General features: G+C 39.4%; 1 protein-coding gene across 7 annotated transcripts in view; it reads right to left on the bottom strand.

The window, feature by feature from the left end:
* Positions 1-519: 519 nt before the first annotated feature.
* Positions 520-21,882, bottom strand: part of LOC131074707 (uncharacterized) — a 177,244-nt gene continuing 155,881 nt past the window's right edge. For 5 of the 7 annotated variants that reach the window (XM_058011407.2, XM_059213867.1, XM_058011394.2 and 2 more), the window contains 4 exons: positions 12,914-13,034; positions 12,705-12,815; positions 12,442-12,603; positions 520-1,143 (listed from right to left, as the gene is read on the bottom strand). In XM_058011407.2, the coding sequence (XP_057867390.1) occupies positions 12,482-12,603; positions 12,705-12,815; positions 12,914-13,034 (354 nt within the window). In that variant the 3' untranslated portion in view covers positions 520-1,143; positions 12,442-12,481. Of the gene's footprint in view, positions 1,144-2,707; positions 2,916-12,441; positions 12,604-12,704; positions 12,816-12,913; positions 13,035-21,882 lie in introns of those variants that run through there. The other 2 variants (XR_009113107.2, XM_058011398.2) reach the window with 2 other exon arrangements.

The raw sequence follows: 21,882 nt of genomic DNA, 5'->3' as shown, positions 1-21,882 counted from the left end.
GTTTTTGATAGAGTAAAGTTGAGGGGGCTGTAATTTTGCTGCTGCTCTGTTGATAGTTGGCTTGCCACCGTTTCTTTGTTCTATACCTGGGTCAGCCCCCTTGTTTTGGCTGCTTTTAATATCAAAAACAATGTACTCAACATGCCATAATGAATAAGTTACACTTGAACAAAATGAAATTTCATTTCTTAAAACTCTTAAAATATCATAAAATAAAATTAGGTTTTTATTAAAAAAGATCATAATCTTAATCAAGAAATTATAGTAGTTACCCAATATTCCATAATTTATGAGTAGCACTTTAAAAAAAGTTCATTTTCCAAAATCTCTCAAAATATCAAAATGCAATGTAATTGTTAAGCAAAGCTATAGTAGTCTTAATCAAGGAGACAAATAGTCCTACAACATTTATGTGTGTGAGAGCATGTGTGTGAATGAGTGTATGGGAGCGGAAGTATCCAGGGATGCAGTTTTTTGAGTATCCACCATACCATAATGAATGAGTGACACTTCAACCCAAAAAAACAAAAATCATTTTCCAACTCACTTGAAATATCAAATACAAAGTTAGAAGCTATAAAGCCAAGATATAGTGGTTCTCAATCAAGAAAGCAAAAAAAATCCTGCAACAGACATTCCAAAATATTTAAAATTATCATGAAGTTCAATCCCCAATCTGAAACTGGCTTAAGATGGAGGGGGAATTTTAAAACAAAGGCTATTACTGTGCAAACAATTCATATTAAAAAAAAAAAAATCATTTCCAACAGAATATTTCAATGTTTAAACCTGCATTTAATTTGCTGAGGACTGTTGTACAAAAGTAGTTTCCTTCTGAACAGTCATTTTTTGTGTTACAGATTCCTGTGGTGATGGTTCACATCTATGCTCATCAAAAGTTTCCTCTGCCAAACTTTGAGAAACCTGAACCTTCTGTCTTTATTATTATTGGCGCATTCTGCGTGGGGCATTCTTTTGATCTTTTCAGTTTGTGAAAAAATCTTCTGAATTTCCAAACCAATTTAAAAACAACTATTTACCTTTAGGATCATTACAAGGAGATGTGCCAATTACCTTTATGTTCTCAAGAGAAAGGTATGGTGACTCGATATAACATTTCAACCATTTCTTCTAAATCATATCCTGCCAAAACAACAAATTATCTTGATTTGCCAGAATGATGTCAAAAAATAGAACAAACTTTATCATTATGATCACAAAGCCTCAAAAGAGGAAGGCGTATGAGCCACTTTACTAATCAACAAAGACCATCCCCTAAATTCAGAAATCCTAGCATGTTGTCAGAAGAAATGGGAAAACACGGAGAGACTTTCAACAAAAAAATTAGATTTTCTTTATGAAACAATTGTATTTATTTAATAAGGTTGATGCAGAATGCAAATGGTTGTGCCAAAGCACTTCGGGGGAATTATGAAATTGGCATTTTATAAAATGCAATGAACACTGATATTTGGCTATATATTAGGAATTAAAAGGAGTATTTATATTTGAATATCTAGTGTCATTGTTTTTGTTTATCTAAATATTTAAAGTGTATGATTCCATGACTATACGTGAACATGCTTTCCCCATATGCTGGGACTTAAAAGGTTAGTGCATTCAAAGATACAAAATAAAGTTCATTTACTCATCAATGGCTACACTATCAATTCACTGAAAGTGCATTCACAGATACATAATAAAGTTCACTTACTCATCAATGGCTATTATCAATTCACTGAAATGTAGCATACTGGATGAGTCTTTATACACAATAGCTATGTTGAGTGAGGACAAATTAGCAATGCGCCACAAGTTTTAAAGTGTTTATACTTAGTTTTTCCAAAAGATACACAAAAACATGTAACTATGCAAAGAAACCCTTAAAACTCTTAATGTTACATAAATTGAGAGCTTCGTTATCTACTTATGTCTTATAACAAGAATTCTCAAAAATAAAGTTCATTTACTCATCAATGGCTACTATCAATTCACTGAAAGTGCATTCAAAGATACATAATAAAGTTCACTTACTCATCAATGGCTATTATCAATTCACTGAAATGTAGCATACTGGATGAGTCTTTATACACAATAGCTATGTTGAGTGAGGACAAATTAGCAATGCGCCACAAGTTTTAAAGTGTTTATACTTAGTTTTTCCAAAAGATACACAAAAACATGTAACTATGCAAAGAAACCCTTAAAACTCTTAATGTTACATAAATTGAGAGCTTCGTTGTCTACTTATGTCTTATAACAAGAATTCTCTTTAATTGGTAAGAAACGGACAATTGTGACCTCAGTCAATTCTATTAATTCTTGACAATTGTCGCTACTTCTACATACTACACAAAAACATGCAACTCTGCAAAGAAAACCTTAAAAACTCTTATCTTACATAAATTTGAGAGATTCCTTATAACAAGAATTCTATTTGATTGATAAAAAATGGGCAATTGTGACTTCAGTCAACTCTATTAATTCTTGATAGTTGTTGCTTCTTCCACATTTTACACAAAACCATGCAATTCATTTTCTCATGTCTTATAACAAGAATTCTCTTTGATAGGTAAGAAATGGAAAATTGTAGCTTCAAACAACTCTAATTCTTGACAATTGTTGCTTCTTCCACATTGCATATGTTTAGACTTGGTGGCCTAAAGACTTTCCAACTTTAAAGATTTGTCACCAATAATAAGCATCATGAATAAAGTGGAAGCTATTTGAAACGGTTCCCAATCTTAGAAACATCAAGTTCATTAGAAAATAATGATTGACGATTGCAGATTGCAACCTGACCAATAATATTTTCGGTTTAACATTATGCCTCCATGATTAGTATATTTGTCAGAATTTTAACAGTGTGCCTCGTCCAAGACAGGATAGGAAAGCATTTAAACCTATAAATATACCTACATATTACAGCAAGTGCAGCAATTTTAGAGTTCACAGGTGAGACCAACCAACTGCAATTAGATAGAGACGATATAGCCATAATACATGAAACGAAGAAGATGATAGGACATGTTTAGTCAGATTATTAATCTCAATGATGCACAACAGATCAAAAAATGGGACAGCCATTCTTCTGACTCCTAATAAATATGACATGAAGATAGTTACATATCAAAATGCTGTTATTGTGCCCATTTCAAATTTCTAAAATAAACATGAGATGTTTGGATGGAAAAGTACAATACTAGATTATATTGCATTATCAACTTCCAAACATAAGAATAGCTAGTCATCTTGGAACTTGCATCATCGATGAAAGCTTCAAATTAAAAAGGGTGAGGTTTTTCTATGCAAATCTCATGCCAAATCACCAGAGGTAAATTATTTTCGAAAGATATTAACTGAATTTAATTTCACTTGGACAGCGGTGTGATCCTAACCCTAATACTTCACCTATATATCAACAAAGCCTCAATAAGTGAGGAAACGTATCTTACAGGTTCTGTATTCTACAAAATGTGGCATTGCTGCAGATGACTTTGATGAAAAGCATTGTCAAAGATTAAAAGTCTCGCTAGTACAGTTGCACAGAACAATGAACAGAGATAAATCATTTTCAAAAGAAATAAACTGAATTTAATTTCACTTGGACAGCAGTATGATCCTAATCCTAATACTTCACATATATTTATCAACAAAGTTTCAATAAATCAGGAAACGTGTCTTACAGGTTGTGTATTCTACAAAATATGGCATTGCTACAGATGATTTTAGTAAAAAGCATTGTCAAGGATTAAAAATCTCGCTAGTACAGTTGTACAGATACAATGTTGTTGTCGGGAATAATTATTATGTTATGTTGTCGTCGGTAATTGTGGGTTACGGCAGTCAGTTAGTCTTCCCGAAGGGCAGTTGGACGCAACGGTTGGTCGCACCCCTTCGGGTATTATATATTGCATACCTTTCCTTCGAAGTAGCATCATGATAGTCATATCTGGGTGTAATGTTATAAGCACTTGATGTACATGGACTGTTGAATTAATACAGAAACTGGTTCTTTAATATATTTCAATTATGTTCTGTGCATTTACTTTCTGCGTTTAATCGTTTACCCGTATGTGGCAAACATCTGGCGCCGTTGCCTAGACATACTCGGGAAAGGAAGGAGCGGATGGCGTACGGACACGATGGGCCTAACCGTCGGTGAGATTAACCCAGAGGCCGACGACGCACAAACGGAACTCTATGACGGAGAGGACACTGCAACGAGGGAATTCTCAATCCTGCTTCAGGCGGCCATCAAGACCTACGTTCGAAGAGAGGCCACGGAGGCTGAAGTCCCAACAAGTGCCGTGTGGACCGCACTGGAAGTTAGCCCCGCAGCGGATCGGTTGATGAACCACCTCCCCCGGTTGCTTGCACAGTCATCACTGGCACAGCGAACCCGCCTGGAGGAGATTGCCCGTGAGGAGCGACGCCAACAAGTCATCCGACAGTACGAAGAAAACAATCGTCGTTGGGACGCAGAGCGTGATGGCAAGAGGCGAAGGGGAAATTGAACCCTGTAATAATCCCGGCACAATGTTGACATAAATTGTGGCCGAAAGGGAAAATAATGAAAGTTTTTTTTTGTGTACATGGTGTGTGCTTGCTATGTACGGAAGTGATTTATGCCCAATATACTAAATAAGGACAAAAATAAAAAGATACAAAGTGATGAATGGGAAGTGGCACAAAGAGCATTGAATCTCAGACAGCAAATAGAACGAAGGCGTAGGCTAAGGCAGCTTGCCGAGGGACGACCGACCGAGGGGTTGCTCGACGGGAACCCAGGAGGTGTCATGGAGGTTGCGGAGGCAGAGATAGACAGAGAGAATTACACTCTCTACACTGTCGTAGGGTTGCCCGAAGGGAACCTAGGAGTCACGGAGGGTGCCGAAGGAGAACTCTACAGTTTGCCAGAATACCACCGTAGGGTAAGAAGTCACGAAGAGTTGGTGTAACAAACAAGGCGAAGTCTAAACCTGATCGACGCTACCAAAGACCTACTAAAGAACTTGTCCATTTCGAAGGACAACCAAAGGGAGACGACCGAAGGAGACAGTACGGCCGACAGTGCCGGGGGAGCACAAGGGTACCGTATGGGAGGTAATTTGTTTGGTTCGGGGTCAGCAACCTTCTCCGGAGGACCCATGAGTGGAGGGTCAAGTGCAGGAGGCGGAGGCAGAGGATCACCAGGTACAAGCACACAAGGCACCATAGGAGCGAGACCCAGCGGTGGGATGGCCAGTAAACAGAAGCTGCCGAAGTTCAACAGCGACAAGAAGGAAGATCTCGTCCGCCATTGCCGCACTTGCGAAACCATATGGTCAGCGAACGGTGTTACCGACCAGGACGAATGGGTAACACAATTTCCAGCAACCTTAAGGGAAGTGGCCATCGACTGGTACTCCGATACGGATAAGGCCAAAGTCGACACATGGCCCAACCTGAAGGAGTTCGAGATAGAGTTCCGCCTCCTCAAAGACGACAATAAAATAGTAGCCGAAATCTATGGCACAAAGCAGAATAAGAACGAGACGGTCCGAGCCTATAGTCGGCGGCTCAAGGAACTGTTGGGGAAAATGGAGAGTCAACCAGCAAATGCGTTGAAAAAGAGATGGTTTGTGGAGGGACTGAAACACTCCCTCCGGAAGAAGATGAAAATTGTTCCACCAACCTCGTATGAAGATGCACATAATAGAGCAATGGATCTCAAGAGCGAGACCAAGACATCCAAGAAGAAAAAGAAGGATAGCTCATCTGAGGATGATGACTCTTCTGAGGGAAGCAGCAGCGATGGCGAGTCTGGCAAAAGGTGCAAGCGCTCCAGAAAGACATGGAGCGAATGAGAGAATTTAAAGCAATGAGAAGCACGGGTCAGATCGAAGGGGATGTATGGTGCACGGAGTGCAAAGAGGAAGGACATACGAAGGGTCCTTGTCCGAAGAAGGCCTTTTGCGAGATTTACCAAGTGATGGGACACTCCATCAAGGAGTTCCCATACAACATGAAAACACGAAACCAACAAGTATTGCTTATGTAGGAACAACCAACTACATCGGGCGGTACCGGCAGCTCCCAGGCGAACAACAATGCAACATCGAAAGGCTACCGAGATAACCGATGGGGAGGACGAAACAACAATAACAACAATAACAATACAAGGAGCCGGATCCAATTCGACTCAAAAGGCCGACCGATGATACAATGCAGAGCATGCAGCCAGTGGGGGCACTTCGCCCGAGACTGCTCGAAGGGAGAGGCCACACAATATTTGTGCAAATGGTGCGGACCAGGAGACCAAGAAGATGCCACCTGCCCGAAGTCCGGCGTCAACTTGCTCAATATCAAGGAAACCAAAGAAGACGAAGTGCTGGTCGTAACCCACGCCCAAGCCAGACAAGTAATGTGCCCAGACCCAGAGACGGAGAAGCGAAGGGTACGAGAACGGGAAGAAATTGAGAAAGAGATACGAGAGGGGGCGAAGGCGAAGGATACGACGGGTACTTCCAGCCAACCAGAGGCGGAGGAGGCTATACTAAATCAAATTTTAAAACTGGAGGTGCCTGTGAAGGTACACGACCTCCAGACGATGCCTCAATTACGAACGACATTGCTGAATAACCTCTCCCAACCACGCACCAATACCAACCACCGCACAGATGTTCCTGGGGAGTCTGCAATATACCCCAGGCTGCTGGCAGTTAACACTAGAAGGAACCCGGCCATTGTGGAGATGGGTATCCTTGGCGCCATTTTAACCGATACCATCGTCAATGGTGAATCAGGAGCGAATGTTCTTGCAGAAGAAACCTGGCGGAAGCTGGGGAAGCCGACGCTGCGGCCATCTACATTCAATCTGTTGGGAGCAGATCAGCATGGAATCAAACCCATCGGGACACTGATGGGCCAGCATCATACTGGACTTCGTGGTAATCCCACTAAAGAAAAAAGGGTATGATGTGATCTTAGGGAGAGGGTGGCTGGTGGCAGCCAAGGCCACCCACAACTGGAAGAAGACCACTCTGTCTATGGAGAATGGAGGAAGGAAGTTTATCATAGACCTTGGGACGCAGTTGGTTAGTGAGGAACTGGCATCATCTTCGGAATCGGAGGGTGAAGGAGAAGGCGACCTGAGGGACGAAGGACGGAGCTGCAAGGAGCCCAACGACGAAGGGATTCTCAAACTAGGAGAGTGCTCTGAGGATGAGACGGGGTCATTGAACGAGCTCTTCCACTAGCAAATGGAGGATTACGAAATGTTCCAGAGCTACAGGCTCGAAGTAGAGGAACCAGAGCAAGTAACAGAGGAGGTGTACCTGCCAGAATACAGAGAATATTGGAAGGGAGATGCCCCAAACCTCGGTGACATAGATAATCCCAAGATCATTTGTGTCAGCAACAATTGGAACCCTGTGTGGAAGGCCGCAGCCTTCAAAATCTTTATTCTTCTTCTTCTTCTTCTTATGTACGGGAAGGAGACCGTGGTCCCTGTAGAATTTATGGTTCCAGGTCTTCGGATGGCCATTGAAAATAGACTTGCCATCAACAGGTCCAAATTGAAACCCTACCATGAGAAGCGTGCAGAAGACCCGAGAGGCCGGAAGGACACACAAGAGTCCGGAGGGGGACCTGAGAGGATAGAAGGGGACCCAAGAGGTCGGGCAGGCGACTCGAGAGGCACAGGACCAAAGCGAGAGACTCTCGGGCGAGGCAAACCGAGAAGAATAAAGGGCGATCCAAGAAGCACAAGACCCGAGCCGAAGACTCTCTGGACAATCAGATTAGGAAATTAAAAACTAAAAAATAAAAAAATAAAAAAAAATTGAAAAAAATAAAAAAAATCGGTGGCCTCAATGGCCACGGTGGAACCGCCGTGCGGTGGGACCACCGTCCGGGTCCCCATACGATGGAACCACTGTCAGGGGGCCACCGTCGGGGAGCCACCATGCGGTAGAACAACCGTCGGGGAGCCACCGCCGGTGACCACCGTGTAGTGGAACCACCGTTGGGGGCACTGTACAGTGGAACCACCGTGCGATGGAGCCACCATCGGGGTGGCCACCGTGCGGTGGTTGTCCACCGTGGAGGATGCCCGACAAAACCATGCCCAGCCGAAAAGAGGTGACCACCGTGCTACCCAACAAAAACCACACCCAACGAAAAGGGAAAAAATGCCCATGCTTAGCCAAAGACACAAGCATGAGGGAAAAAGAATTGCAGCAGAAGGGAAGTAAAGGAAACCCGACGCCATAGGGAAGAAGAAGATTTTGCCGTAGGAAAAGCACCAAACAGAGATACGAAGTCGCCGAAGGATAGTAATTAACAAAGGAGCAAATAAAAATGCCAGCCGAAGGGGGTCTTGGAAGCCAAAGGGGTATATTACCGAAGGGTGTTGGATAGAGGCAGACTCCATAGAAAGATTCCAATTGCCATCAGCTGAAAGATGTCGTATGTAATTCGAAGGGAAACAATTTAGCGTCAAAGGAAGAAATTGTGAATCGAAATATTTTTTTTTGAAAGTGGTGGTGAGACCACCGTGCGGTGGAACTACCGTACGGTGGACCACGTCGACGGAGGTCACCAGCCTTTGAGGGCGGAACTCGGCGGGTATTCATCCACCGTACGACCACCACCGTACACCCATACGGCCGGACAACATCCACCGTGCGACCTTCCCAGCCACCGTACGGGAGACCAATCACTGTACGACACCAAGCCTTCGGGTGACCCTAGTCGTCGTACGGCTCAGCCACCATACGACAAACCACTCCATCGTACGGCAGATAACCTCTATACGGGCGCAGGGCATTACAGTCCGTAGGCCTGAAGGAGCATGGCGACGACGGTGGCAGTTTAAAAGAGGGTGAAAGGAAAAATACCACGGCATGGCAAGGATAAACAGTGGTGATGGCACGTGAAAAAAATAAAAAATAATAAAATAAAAAACGACGACCAGATCGAAAAATCATTCAATGGAGTTTGGAGCCAAGACACTGAAAAAATTAGTGGAGAAGAAGGTTTTTAGCATCTTAAAATATCACTAAAATGATGTGCGCCATGGACTTCCATGTGGTTCTGAAGGTGGTAAATTGGTGTTGGCGCTGCCCCTCGACCCCGCTGGGGCACTACCCCAGACCCCTAGTTTATTTTTGAGCTACAATACACTTTTGAGTTGGGCGAAGGCATCAGAGAAGTCACAGTAAGTGTTGGGGTTGTGTAATGTCCCCTTCTCCGCAGTGATTAGTTCAATGGTCCATTGGCCTATTCTGGAGACCCGTAAGGCTATTTGGAAGAGAGAATTAGGGTTTCCAACCTTAGGGGAGTTTTGCACGAGCTTTTAAGGGTTTATCAGGAGGGAATTCTTTAGTTCTGCTTATGGTTTCCTTCTGGGTTTTCCATGAACTCCAGGGTGGCATAACATGCATTTGATTCTTTGGTGAAGTCAGAACTTACTATTTTTAGTAAGTTAGGGTTTGGCTGTATGGTTGATGCAGTTCTACTGAGCTTTCCAAGCTCTTTCTCTGGGTGCGAAGATTATGTTTTTCGGAGCAGTATTTCTTGACTTACTATTTTTAGTAAGTGCCTATGTTGAACATTTCTATTTTTAGCAGTCTCGGACAGGGTCCTGACTCAGCACAGTTCAGTGGTCTTCATCGCACAGCTTCATCCTTGATTTTGGTATTAATCAGTATTGGAGTTATAAGTTATTTAATTAAATAATAATTCCTTATCCTAAGGTTTAATATTTAATTATTTTTATTACTGATTAATTGTGTTATGGGGCAACTTAGGAAAAATATCTATCTGCCAGCAATATTGTTATTTTCCTAAGTCAATGGCATTAAAAAAGGTGGCGTTGAGAAAGATGAAATATTTCATGTTTTTATTATTTTATATTGCAAAGTTGTCACCTAGGAAAAAGTTCAAACTTTGCCTAGGGAATTTGGGAAAATTAACGCCATGTCTAGGGGAGGCTATGACATGAAATGAAATTGAATTTCAATGGTTTTGGGCGCCATTTGCATTTGAATTTCAGAGGGAAAAATCTATAAATACATGTGCTTGGCCTCTCATTTGGTATCAAAATGAATTTGCATTGTTATGCTACCGAATTGGCGACTGAAAATCTGAGCTTCAAAGTGTGGCTTCCTAGCTAAGTCTCAGTTTTGTACTTGCAAGATAGTACCTAGCCGTGTCCATGTATTCCCAGTGCTGTTGGTGAGTGAGTTGCAGATTGTGGAGTGTTCTATTTAGGATTGGAGTGTTTTCTGGTTGCTGGTCGCGAGACTGCTGAAAGTGTATTTTGCTCACACCTCTTGACCAGGCGACTCCATCATTCTGGGTACCAGCTCATCCTTCCTTCCTACCACTGGCGATGCATATCGTAAGTTTTTAGCATCTTATTTTGAGTGTGGATTTTTATATTGCAAATCGAACTTCCCAGGTTAGGCGTTGGGTTTTGTGAATGCATTGGGAAGCGTGCAAGATAAATATGGGTGTTTCGATGGCTTTCCTTGGGTTTGTTTTCATTGTAGAGGGTATAGCAATTATTTAGAACAAATTTTGGGTGAATTGGGTGAGTAATGAGAGAGTTATGGGCGTTTTAGTGAATCCATAGGCTACTGGTTTTGCAATTCCAGCCTGCAGATTTTGATGTTAGCAGAAATTTCATGTTCTTATTTGGATATTCAGCATTACTCTCTTCTCACATTATCTTGATTATTGTAACATTAAGTAGTAGTACTACTAACCAATTCTGGTTTGTAACTCTCACCCCGCTGAAAAGTGGAAGAGGTTGGCTTGCCGCCTATTTTCAAGTAAATGGTAATTCAGTCCTCCCACTGCATAAGTGGTCGAGTGATGTTTGAGTGTAATGGTCATCCCGCTGCATAAGCGGTTGAGTTGAGATTGTTTTGTAATTTCAGTCCTCCCGCTGAAATATCGCGGTTGAGTGATTTGTGCCTTTGTATGTTTCTCTTGGCTGGTTCACCGCCAAGTTTCTTGCATTCCCGCTGGATAAGCAGAAGGGGCTGGCTTGCCACCCAAGCATTGTATTGTTTCCAGTTATTTGAAGCTAACGATCCCCTCAACACCGTATGCTCTCACCTTCCCACATTGGGCACTTGGTGATCAGAAAGTGGAAGGGTTGCATTTTCCAGCAAGTTTTTAGTTTATGTTTTCTAACCTTAACGGGTTATTTGTTTGTGGATGATTATTATTGGCCTAAAAAACAAAAAAAATAACTGGGATATTACAGGTTGTTCCGTACTGTGAGAAAGAAGCCTGAAGCTAAGCATTGGCGGGGAAGCCATAAGCCGTGGAGGGAGACGGATTTGGAGGTTGCGAACAAACGGAGTTTGAGGGAAGGCATTGCAAGAACGCGAAGTCATACAACATCAGGGAGTTATTCAGTTCAGTTATCAGCCTTTGGGGAGTGTGATGGAGGATTTGAGGCGTCTCCTAGCCTTTGTGCCAGAAGGTTGTGGCCACTTCCAGGCATGAATGGTACGCTTTGAGGAACTCGGTGTATGTCTTGGTTGGACGTGAGGTTGCCTTGGTGGATGCACAGGGGCTCAGGAGGAGCTGACCACCAGGTTGGAGGCAATAGTAGCATGAAACTTAGCTCAGTGTACGCAGGAGTTGGATGTCGAGAGGGCAATGCGAGTGGCTATCGAGAACAAATTGGCTAGGGAGACAGTATAATTTGAGTAGCAGTTAGGTGGAGGCTGAGACTAAAAAGCGTGTTTTGCCGACAAGTTTGGTTTAGGCACAGGAGGACTGTGATGTCAAGGAAAAAAAGAACTCCTTGCGGAAGCAATAATGGTGACATCCGCACTTGAGCATCGGATGGTAGCAGAAAAGGATTTTTCAGGCGAGGACGCAGCAGGTGTATGAGTTCCAGGCTCGACTAGCGTCAACAGTTCCTGCAATTCTATACCTTGATTCTGTTTAGTGTATGAACCTCATCTCTATTTTGTATTAAGTCGTCCAGAGACGACTTCTTTTCTTGGGGGGAATGATGTTGTCAGGAATAATCATTATGTTATGTTGTCGTCGGTAATTGTGGGTTACGGCAGTCAGTTAGTCTTCCCGAAGGGCAGTTGAACGCGACGGTTGGTCGCACTCCTTCGGGTATTATATATTGCATACCTTTCCTTCAAAGTAGCATCATGATAGTCGTATCTGGGTGTAATGTTATAAGCACTTGATGTACATGGACTGTTGAATTAATACAGAAACTGGTTCTTTAATATATTTCAATTATGTTTTGTGCATTTACTTTCTGCGTTTAATCGTTTACCCGTATGTGGCAAACAAATGTAACCAAAAAAGTGATTCCAATTCTTGGTGAAATACAAACACCAAAATTTCTCTTGATAAACTCAAATCAGACAAAATGACTCGATACACAGATTTAACCAGGATAGTGTCATATACCTTTCTTTGCAAATGGTTTGGTCAGATAAGAACTGTGATATCAACCACCTCCATGCATATACAGCAACCCCTCAAAAGATCCAAGCCACAGACCCCAACAAAACTTCTGTTCAAAAGAAGTATCTTCATAAAACTTCTCTTCCTTGGATGATTCCCTCATTTCTGCATCCAAGAGGAACAGTAAAAAAAATATCAACGGAGAAGCTCAAATCTAAAACCAACAGTCTTTCCAGATAGGAACAAACAAATTATAAAACCCTTACTTCTGTATTTTGGCCAGCATATTGTAGTAACAGGTGAAGAGAAACCCACTTCTGTGTGCAAAAGCTTTCCAGTCTTTACATTCCAAAGACGGATGGCACCGTCTTCACCACCTGATGACATTAAAACAAAGTCAAAATCATTATATTATGCTCAGATGTTCCTTTTCTAAAACTAGAAAATAAACCCATTCCGTAAAATGTGGACTCACCTGATGCAAGAAGTGACTCAGTTGGATCCACACCAATTTGTATCATGGTATGCGAATTAACATTCCCTTCATAAGATTGCACAGATCCTCTCTCAATCAAGCGGCGATCCCACAGCTTTATCTGTCCATATAAGAACAGTAATGAAATTGTAATGTCCTTACCAAAAAAAATTCAACAATTTGCCACTTTTTCAAGTTCACTTCATAGACATTCCGTCAGTTGGTGGAACATTGAAAACCATTTGATATTTCTAAATTTTATAATTAAAAAAACTACAACGCTTATTTCAAAACATGGGAATATTCACAAACATTTGTCATGCAAAAAAAAGACATGTGAGCAAATAACTCAATAATTGCTTTCAATTTGAAAAATTATAACTTCATTTGTCAATCAGTGTAAGTGTACATTTTGTCCAGCACTTAGCATACAAACTGAAATTATAGTGTACCCAGAATGAGTGATGGTGTCCCAATAGCTGATATGTGTTGGATTTTTCCTCTTCAAACTGCCATTGATAATTTTGTTTCTGTCAAGTGCCAGTTATAATAATTTCTGACTGAGGTTGCTGCTAAATACAATTATCTACTCCACCTGTATGCTAATATGAATGCTCTATACTTGTTGTAGAGACCACTTCCCTATGATTTCTTGTAGAAGACCGCATTAACACGAATCAGCAGAATTTTATGGTATCAAAGATTCCCCAACGGAAAATTGATACTCCCCAAAATATGCCAACACCCTCTAAAATCCTCCAAAGGCTCCAACAGATTTTGTTAAGGCTTTTAAGATGGAAAAATGCCTCCTTAAAATTAATCGCTACCCTCTTTTAAAATAGCACCTTTACCTTTGCATGTGTGGATAACCAAAATGGTAAGGCTGGACCAAATAAACTCACATTAATTTCAATTAGTAATTTCTGATCTTCGCCTTATAATAAATATTTTCTGGAAATTTCAGAATATAGTGACTTTGCTACTAAATATCTTCAATGATTTCAACAATCTACAAATTGAAATCCTTAATTACAGTTTGTCCAATACTCATCTGGAAATAAATCTACTTGCAAATATTATCAGAAATAAACTCCAAGTCACTACTAGGTAGTGCATAAATTGAAGAAATATTAATTCGATAGTTGGCACAAATCTCTTCGATCTTCAAACATTATGTGGACTCGTGAATCCTATATGAATTCACTTGATCAACTAGGTGGGTTTTCATTCACAAAACTGATTGCCTGAAGGGTTTTAAACTTTTCATCCTTCGACTAAAGAATGGACCATGTTCAATCTCTCCGCAATGGGGTTTGTAAATAAAATGTTGTGAATTCCTTTTCCTCCTCATTGACCTCTTTATATACCCTTTTTGTTGCTTCTTCATTGCTGTTTTTGAAAAATGCATTTTTTCTCTTTTTTTCCCTCAAAGCAACTTTATAAATTCAAATTTATATTTTAAACCCCAGAAAGTCACTTTATAAAATAATTAATTAACTAAATTTGCACGAGCTTAGACAACTTAATTTATTTAATTATTTACTGCAGAACCAGCAAAGTTACAAAAAATAATAATTAAATAGCCCAAAATATGAATTCTGACCTGTCATTATTTCCTAAGTGCATAGGAAATCGATCTATGTGCAAGTTGGCATTCTCCTAAGATGACACTTTTCTAAGAGTTGTGAGAGTGCTCCTAAAATGTCAGATCTACAAACGGATGGTACTAAACTCCTCTTGGCTCCTAGAACTCTCTACCACTATTAAAATGCTTTCCTAGTAACACTGGTGCTCTCTAGGAAAGTTAGGGATTTCCAAAGATGTCGAAACAGATGAGAAAAGAGACATTAGAGTGATCGATGAATTAAGACAAGGAAAAGGGTTGAAAAATGTGTTAATGTCCACAAAAACCATAATTGGTGAATAGGACTAAAAAATCTCCAAACTCACCAAACTATGATTACCCTCACAAAATTATCTATGACAAAGTATATGAGCCTAACCAGAAGAAAATTACCTTTTCTACAAATATACCCTTATAAAGTTTGCACCTGAAGAAATATGCTTGAGGAACTTAGATAATATTCTTCACAACTTACTCAATGTTCATCAATCTCCAAGAGAACATCAAATGGTCATGAACAAACATTACAACCAAGGTTGAAAAACTCGGACTCAACAATGACTCAGCAAGCCCAAATTTTTTTTAAAACTCGAGACTCGCCAAAACTCAGGGAAAAACTCCGCAATACTCGGCAACTTTATCGAACATTTGAAAATACAATTTTTATAATAAGTATTATTCAAAAACACACATTTACACCAAATTTGTATAACATATATTGATTTCCATGATATATAAATCAAAGTTTGAGTTAAATACATAGCATAAACCAGAAAACAAGTGCAACATGTGAATAAGAGTTCAATACATATCAATGTATCATAGAGACATAGAAACATAAACCACAAAACAACAACCTCTGAAATTTTGATTACATATCAGGTTCAATTTTTGGTATCAATGAAAATGAGAAATCATAAATTGTGCCTATGACTAAAGCTCAAAACAAATTGTTGCCACTGAGGGGTGGTGCTGAAGTAGTGGCAAATCCTCAATAAGTGCCTCTACTGCATGATCAACCTCGCGCTCCTCGTCACGATCTGTCACTTCCGCATCCCATTCCTCTCCTGCCCTCTCCAACTCATCTAGTCACTCATCAGTAAGGAATGGATCCAAATCATTATCAACATCATCAGGAGCAGCAACCCATTTTGCTGAATATGGATCAATGTCATCCAAGTCAAGTGCCTCATGTGAATCATGCCCTTTCACCTTCTTCTCATGCAATTGAAGGCTGTACCGCTCATAGACAAGATCATTCAAGCGTTGTTGAGTCAACCTATTGCGCTTTTTTGTGTGGATGGCCTCAAAAACACTCCACTTGCACTCACAACCAGAAGCACTACAAGGCTGTGATAATATGCAGATGGCAAGATTTTGAAGATTAGGCGTTGTGGCACCATAATCTTCCCACCACAAATCTGCAAGGACAAAAAATGTCATTTATAACTTGCAAAGATTTTAATAATCTTAAAGAGAGAAATAGATGGTAAAATAAAATTAAACATATGTTTTTTTTACTTGGTTGTAGGGTGTCTCTCCTACATTTGCGATCAGGTGAAGAAAACAATGGCCCTATGGCCTTCTTATAGCTCTGCAACTCATCAAGTATCAGGTCTCGAAGGTTCTCATCATCAACTAATCTTCGAATGCATGTGTCGAGGCCAACTTTAACCTCTGCATCTACTATGAAACTCAGGGAGTAGAAAAACTTGGGATTCAAGTAGTAGGCAGCAACATGAATATGTTGTGGAGTTGATGGTTCCACCTCTGATCAATTATGCGCCATATGGGTTCATACTTGGTCTTGTTTGACCCATACAAGTGTTGAATCACCTCTTTGGCCTTATCAATGGTCTCATATAGATACCCCATCGAGTTATGATCCCCATCGACCATTCGTAGCACCCTCACCAACAGTTCTGACACCTAGATATAAAAAATTTAGCAAAATCAGCATATTGTAAAATTAGAAAATTAAATAATAAATCATCAATTAAAGTTTCAAAACTTACATTGATGATCTCCTCCACCATCTTGGCAAAATTAGAATAAAAAATGGCTACCACAACCTTCTCTTCTTCACGCTTAGTAGCATAAGGACTCCACAACCATCTTTCACTCACAACCATCCGCTTCAGGTAGGGCAATGCAGCTAGTATGCTTTGCAAGGCGAGGAAATTGGTAGCAAAGCGTGTGACCCCAGATCGCACAAGATCCTTACCATCAGTGTACTCTCTCATTAAATTCAGGACCCATGTGTGATTGTAGATGCATTTAGTGATATTCCTTCCATCTTCAACCACTTTCTTCACCCAGCTTAGTTTCCCTATGTCCCCAAGGAGCAAGTCAAAACAATGGGCAGCACAAGGGCTCCTAAATAATGTCGGATGCCTAGCCATTAGAAGTTTGTCGGCTGCCACATATGCAGTTGCATTATCAGTCACAACCTGGATGACATTCTGCATTCCCACGTCCATCACCACCTCATCCAACATGTTGCACAAGGTCTCTGCATTCTTCACTTCATTGGAGGCATCAATTGATTTTAAAATACTAATTGGCCCCCTTGAAGCAGCTAGAAAGTCGATGAGTGTCCTATTCCTACCATCCGTCCACCCATCAGAAAGAATGGTGCAGCCATTCTTTTCCCAAGTACTCCTTTTCTCTTCCACTAATTCATGAATGTTTTGGACCTCATCCTGCATTAACGACCCACTCATCTCATAACAACTTGGGCACTTGAACCCCTTACCTGTCACAACCAATGCAGTGACCAAGTGGTCCCAATATGGACTAGAAACGACATTGAACGAAATATCATTGTAGATCCAAAATCTAGCATACGCCACCTTTGCTTGTTGGTGAGCCTCTTTATTCCATGCAGTGCCTTGCAATCCAAGTTATGCACCAAGAGTGTTGCGTGGAACAAAGTAGTTTCCATATGGCTGCCCACACTTCCCATTCCTCGTATCCATGGCCCAAGGGTAGAACTAGATGCCCCCACATCTGTATGTGACCCTATAGAACTCAAATCTACCCTTGAGGCTGCCATTGCCTCTGTTGTTCTCTTTTTTGTTGCCTTCCTTTGATCATATACTTCAAGCATTGCTATTGCATCCCTCGTAGCCTCTTCGAGACATTTCAAACATTTTCTGGTATCTCGGCATTCAATCTGTGCAAGGTGATATTTGAACCTATTAATGCCACCTTTTATAATCTCGATGCAATGGTTGCAAAGGACGTCTCCTCGTTTTGGACTTGGTGTCCCATGTTTCCAACAAAGGTCTCCCTTTCTACCACTAGAAGCCATTTTCTTTCAAAAAAATTGGAAGAGAACCTAGCAAAAGAGAGAGACGACATTTAGAAAACAATAGCACTGTTATTAACTTATAACACTGTACAATTTACAGTGAATAACAGTGTTACTGTTAATAAGTAATAAAATGCAGAATATTCTTCAAAATATTAATACAGTCATAATACATTCACAACCTGGATGACATATTTCAGCTTGGAAGAAATTGATTTACTGTGTGTGTGTGTGTGTATATATATATATTATATACACAGTAATTTTTAATATATAAGACTAATAATTTAAAAAATCAGACTGTAATACTAATAATTATTGCATAATATGACTGTAATTTATAGTCATATTATACAATAATTATTAGTATTAAAGTCTGTAATAATTAAAAGAATCGAACTGTAATAACTAATATGACTGTAATAATTTAAAAAATCAGACTGTGTAACTATATATATATTGGACTGTAATATTAATAATTATTGTATAATATGACTGTAATTTACAGTCATATTATACCATAATTATTAGTATTTAATCTGTAATAGTAAGTATAGTATAACAAATAAGTATTATCCTTATTAGACTGATATATATATCAAACTATATTAACTCCGATTTTTATAGTCATAACTATAATTATTACAAACTAAGTATAGTGTAACAAATTATTACAGACTATGTATAGTTATTGCATACTAAATATAGTGGTAACAAATTAATTAAAAAAATCAGAGTTATTACTAATAAGTAGTGTAACAAATTAATTAAAACCAATCGAAATATACACAGTTCGATTTTAAACAACTAGGAAGAAATTTAAAAAGAACCTGAAAGATGAAGTCTGTCGTTTTTTCTTGGCTGCAAATCAATTTGGATGAAATTTTGAAACCCTAGTCGTGACGAATTGCCCGTGGAAAAATCGTGGCTTTTTTCTGCTCCCGTTGTTGCGTGAAGGAAATGAAATGCAAAATATTTTTGCCTTTCTAGACTTAAATGTCGAGATTTCGTGTTTCGCGTCGGGTTTAGGGTCGGTTTTCTGCGATTTTGGCGATTTTTGGGCATTAAAATTGTGGCGAGTATTATTTAAACTCGCTGCTGAGTATTGCTGCGAGTGACTTGCACGCCATTAGGACTCGTGATTATTCATGAGTTTTCCTATGGCACATAGGGTTTTTCAACTATGATTACAACACAGAGTACCATCTAAAGTTGCATGTGAGGATAACAATCTACTAAACAGATGATAGATGTAGCTACAAATGAATCATAGTTTATATGGTAACCCAAACACTGAATGAAATACACTTATGCTTCTCTATGTGTTCAGATGATTTAAACAGACAATAAACTAGCCAAATCCAAGGCCATGTGGATTGCCTAAATGACACAAAGAGACTCTACTACAACTGCCATGGGCCCCACCTCAAGACCTCTTCTCCATGGATAGCCTCTGCAATTCAAACTCACTACACTTAAGCAGTCCCATGGGACCCCTATTTCCTATTTCTTATTCAAGAAGCATTCCCTAATTTGAGCTTTCCCATTCTTCAACCATGTCCACTTTCCCTCGTCTCTTGTTGTCTTTACTTTATCCCATTCCTTCCTTTGTTCCTCCTGCTGAGCAAAAGTCAAATATTCATCTAGGTAGAATTGTGAACCTCTAAGAAGCGCTCTATTTCTAAGGATAATATTTTATCCTCTATGTTTCTTAGGGTAACTCTTACATGCCTATCTCTTCCTCTGTCTATCTTCCTTCCTATCCTATTTGCTTGCTAAATACCTCATGTCCACTCTAGCTTATCTCTAAGAAAGTCTCTAGCTAGAATGTATGTTCTCTCTTTTTCTCCGAAGTCTTTGAGACCTTTGATAATGATATTTGCAGCCTTGCCACGTTTATCGTGTTCTTCTCTTATTTGTATTTTGATTTGCTGCTCAATGATTCCCTTTCGTTTGTTTGCTGATCCATTTACAACTTGTGACCAAAATTTTTGTTCCCTTAGTTTAGACTCTTATTTTCCAAGTCAGCTAAGGCTAATTGAATTTCCTTTACTTGTGTTGTGTCCTCTCCATTTGTCAATTCAGATCCCTTGTCATTATTTGATTTCCATTGTTCTAGTTCTTGTTTTATGGCTTCCAACTCTTGCTCTCTTGTTTCCAATTTGATCTTCATGTTTGAGATTTTCTCGTTCAGACTTTTGCTCTCTCTCTCTCTCTCTCTCTCTCTCTCTCTCTCTCTATTTTGCTTGTATATTCTATTGCTTCGTACATTTTGTTCTCCTCTTCCCAATTCCTTGCTTCTAAAGTATCGAGCCTCTTTTTATTAGAATATTTAATTATATTTTAGTCACCTATATTTAGTTCCTTGTTTAATGGTCATTTAGCTTTTTAGTTAATTAGCTTTTAAGCTTTATTTAGCATTTAGCTTTTTCTTTTTAGTTAATTAGCTTTTAAGCTTAATTTAGCTTTTAGCTCTTTAATCTTTTACTTTAATGTTATGTTCTAATTATAGAACATCATCTTGTAATCTCTATATATACGTGTGTATATGGTTCAATGTAATCATCCGATTATTGAATCATTCATTCAATTTATTTTTCATGGTATCAGAGCATGGAAATTAAAAATTTCGAAATTTTTTGTTATTAAAATTTTTCGAAGTTTTTTATTGAAGAGATTTTTTTTTAAACTATTTTGTTTTTGTTTTTTTAAAAGAGCAGATTTTTTTCTCTTCCATGAGCTCCTCCACGTATAACTCAGAACACCACAAAAGAGGTGTTGATGTTGGATTATAAAAAATTGTGTTGCCTTGTTCATCTTCCATGCTGTCATCTTTGTTTGTTGTCTATACTTCTGCCTGGAACAAATTTGATTTGGGATTCTCATTAACTTCTGCTTGTTCTTGTAACCCTTCATTTTTGTTCTCTTTCTACACCAATTGCTCCACACTGGTTTCGTAAGTCTTGACAAAGAAATTGCTCACTCTTGGCAAACTCATTTCAAATCGTTTCTTAAGCGTTTACTTTAGTTTTTGAATCTATCTATGCCTTAAAATACCTTTGTACTGTTTCGCATTTACCAGTATCAGTCTTCCATCTGTGTTGCATGCCTGCCTGCCTGCCTTTGGAGAAAATCTGCCATGACAGATTCCCAAGACCCTGTTAAACCTTCATAATTTGCCATGTATTTGAGGTGCTTCAGGTGGGGTTGTAGATTGTTTCCAACCCTCTTGGCAAAAAAAGTTTAATATTGAGCCCATCAACTGAGCTTGGACGTTATTATTGAAGCCCGCCCCCATCATTAACCCTAGGTGATATAAAAAATTGTTTCCCATTGAAAATGGGACCCTTCAAACTGTCTTTCTAACAAATCATTGCTCTTGTTAGGTTTTCATGTGGATATCTATGACTCCAAAAGGTTGCATGATCTAGAGGATTTGTCATAGGTGTGGAGTCATATAATTGTAAAAAACTGTGTTGTAGTAGATTTTTTACAAATATTTGTAAATATAGAGAATTACGTGCTCTAGTGGATTTATTTTAGGTATGTGGATGCTTGTGAATGTAGAGGGATGTGAGGAGGCATAAGCGTACTAGAAAAGAATTTTATTGTTGAATGAATGTTGAGTGAGTTGTTTCCAAGTGTAAGTCCTATAATTGAAAAAAAATTGTGTGCATGTGTAAGAAGATCTCTTCATAAAAGAGAATGTAGATGGTCTTGGAGAGACCAACCGAGCAAGAATTTACATAGCAATATTAGGAGGAAGGATTTCTTGAAAAAATGTTGAATTAGCTTTTAAAATTAAGAAAATTGGAAGCTAAGCAATGTGGAAGAATTGTTGTAGACGTGATAAAGAATGGTGAAGAATGTCACATTGGTGACATGGGGGAAAATGAAATTGTACGAGTCGTCAAACATAAGAAAAACTTTGACAAAATAATGGAACTCATTTGAGATTGAAAATGTCAAAGGCTAAGCAACATGAAAGAGTTGTTGTGGATAAGACCAAGAATGATGAAGAAAGTCATATAA

This window comes from Cryptomeria japonica, chromosome 11 (assembly GCF_030272615.1).
Source record: "Cryptomeria japonica chromosome 11, Sugi_1.0, whole genome shotgun sequence".
Lineage (NCBI taxonomy): Eukaryota > Viridiplantae > Streptophyta > Pinopsida > Cupressales > Cupressaceae > Cryptomeria > Cryptomeria japonica.
This window is presented reverse-complemented; position numbering and strand designations above follow the sequence as displayed.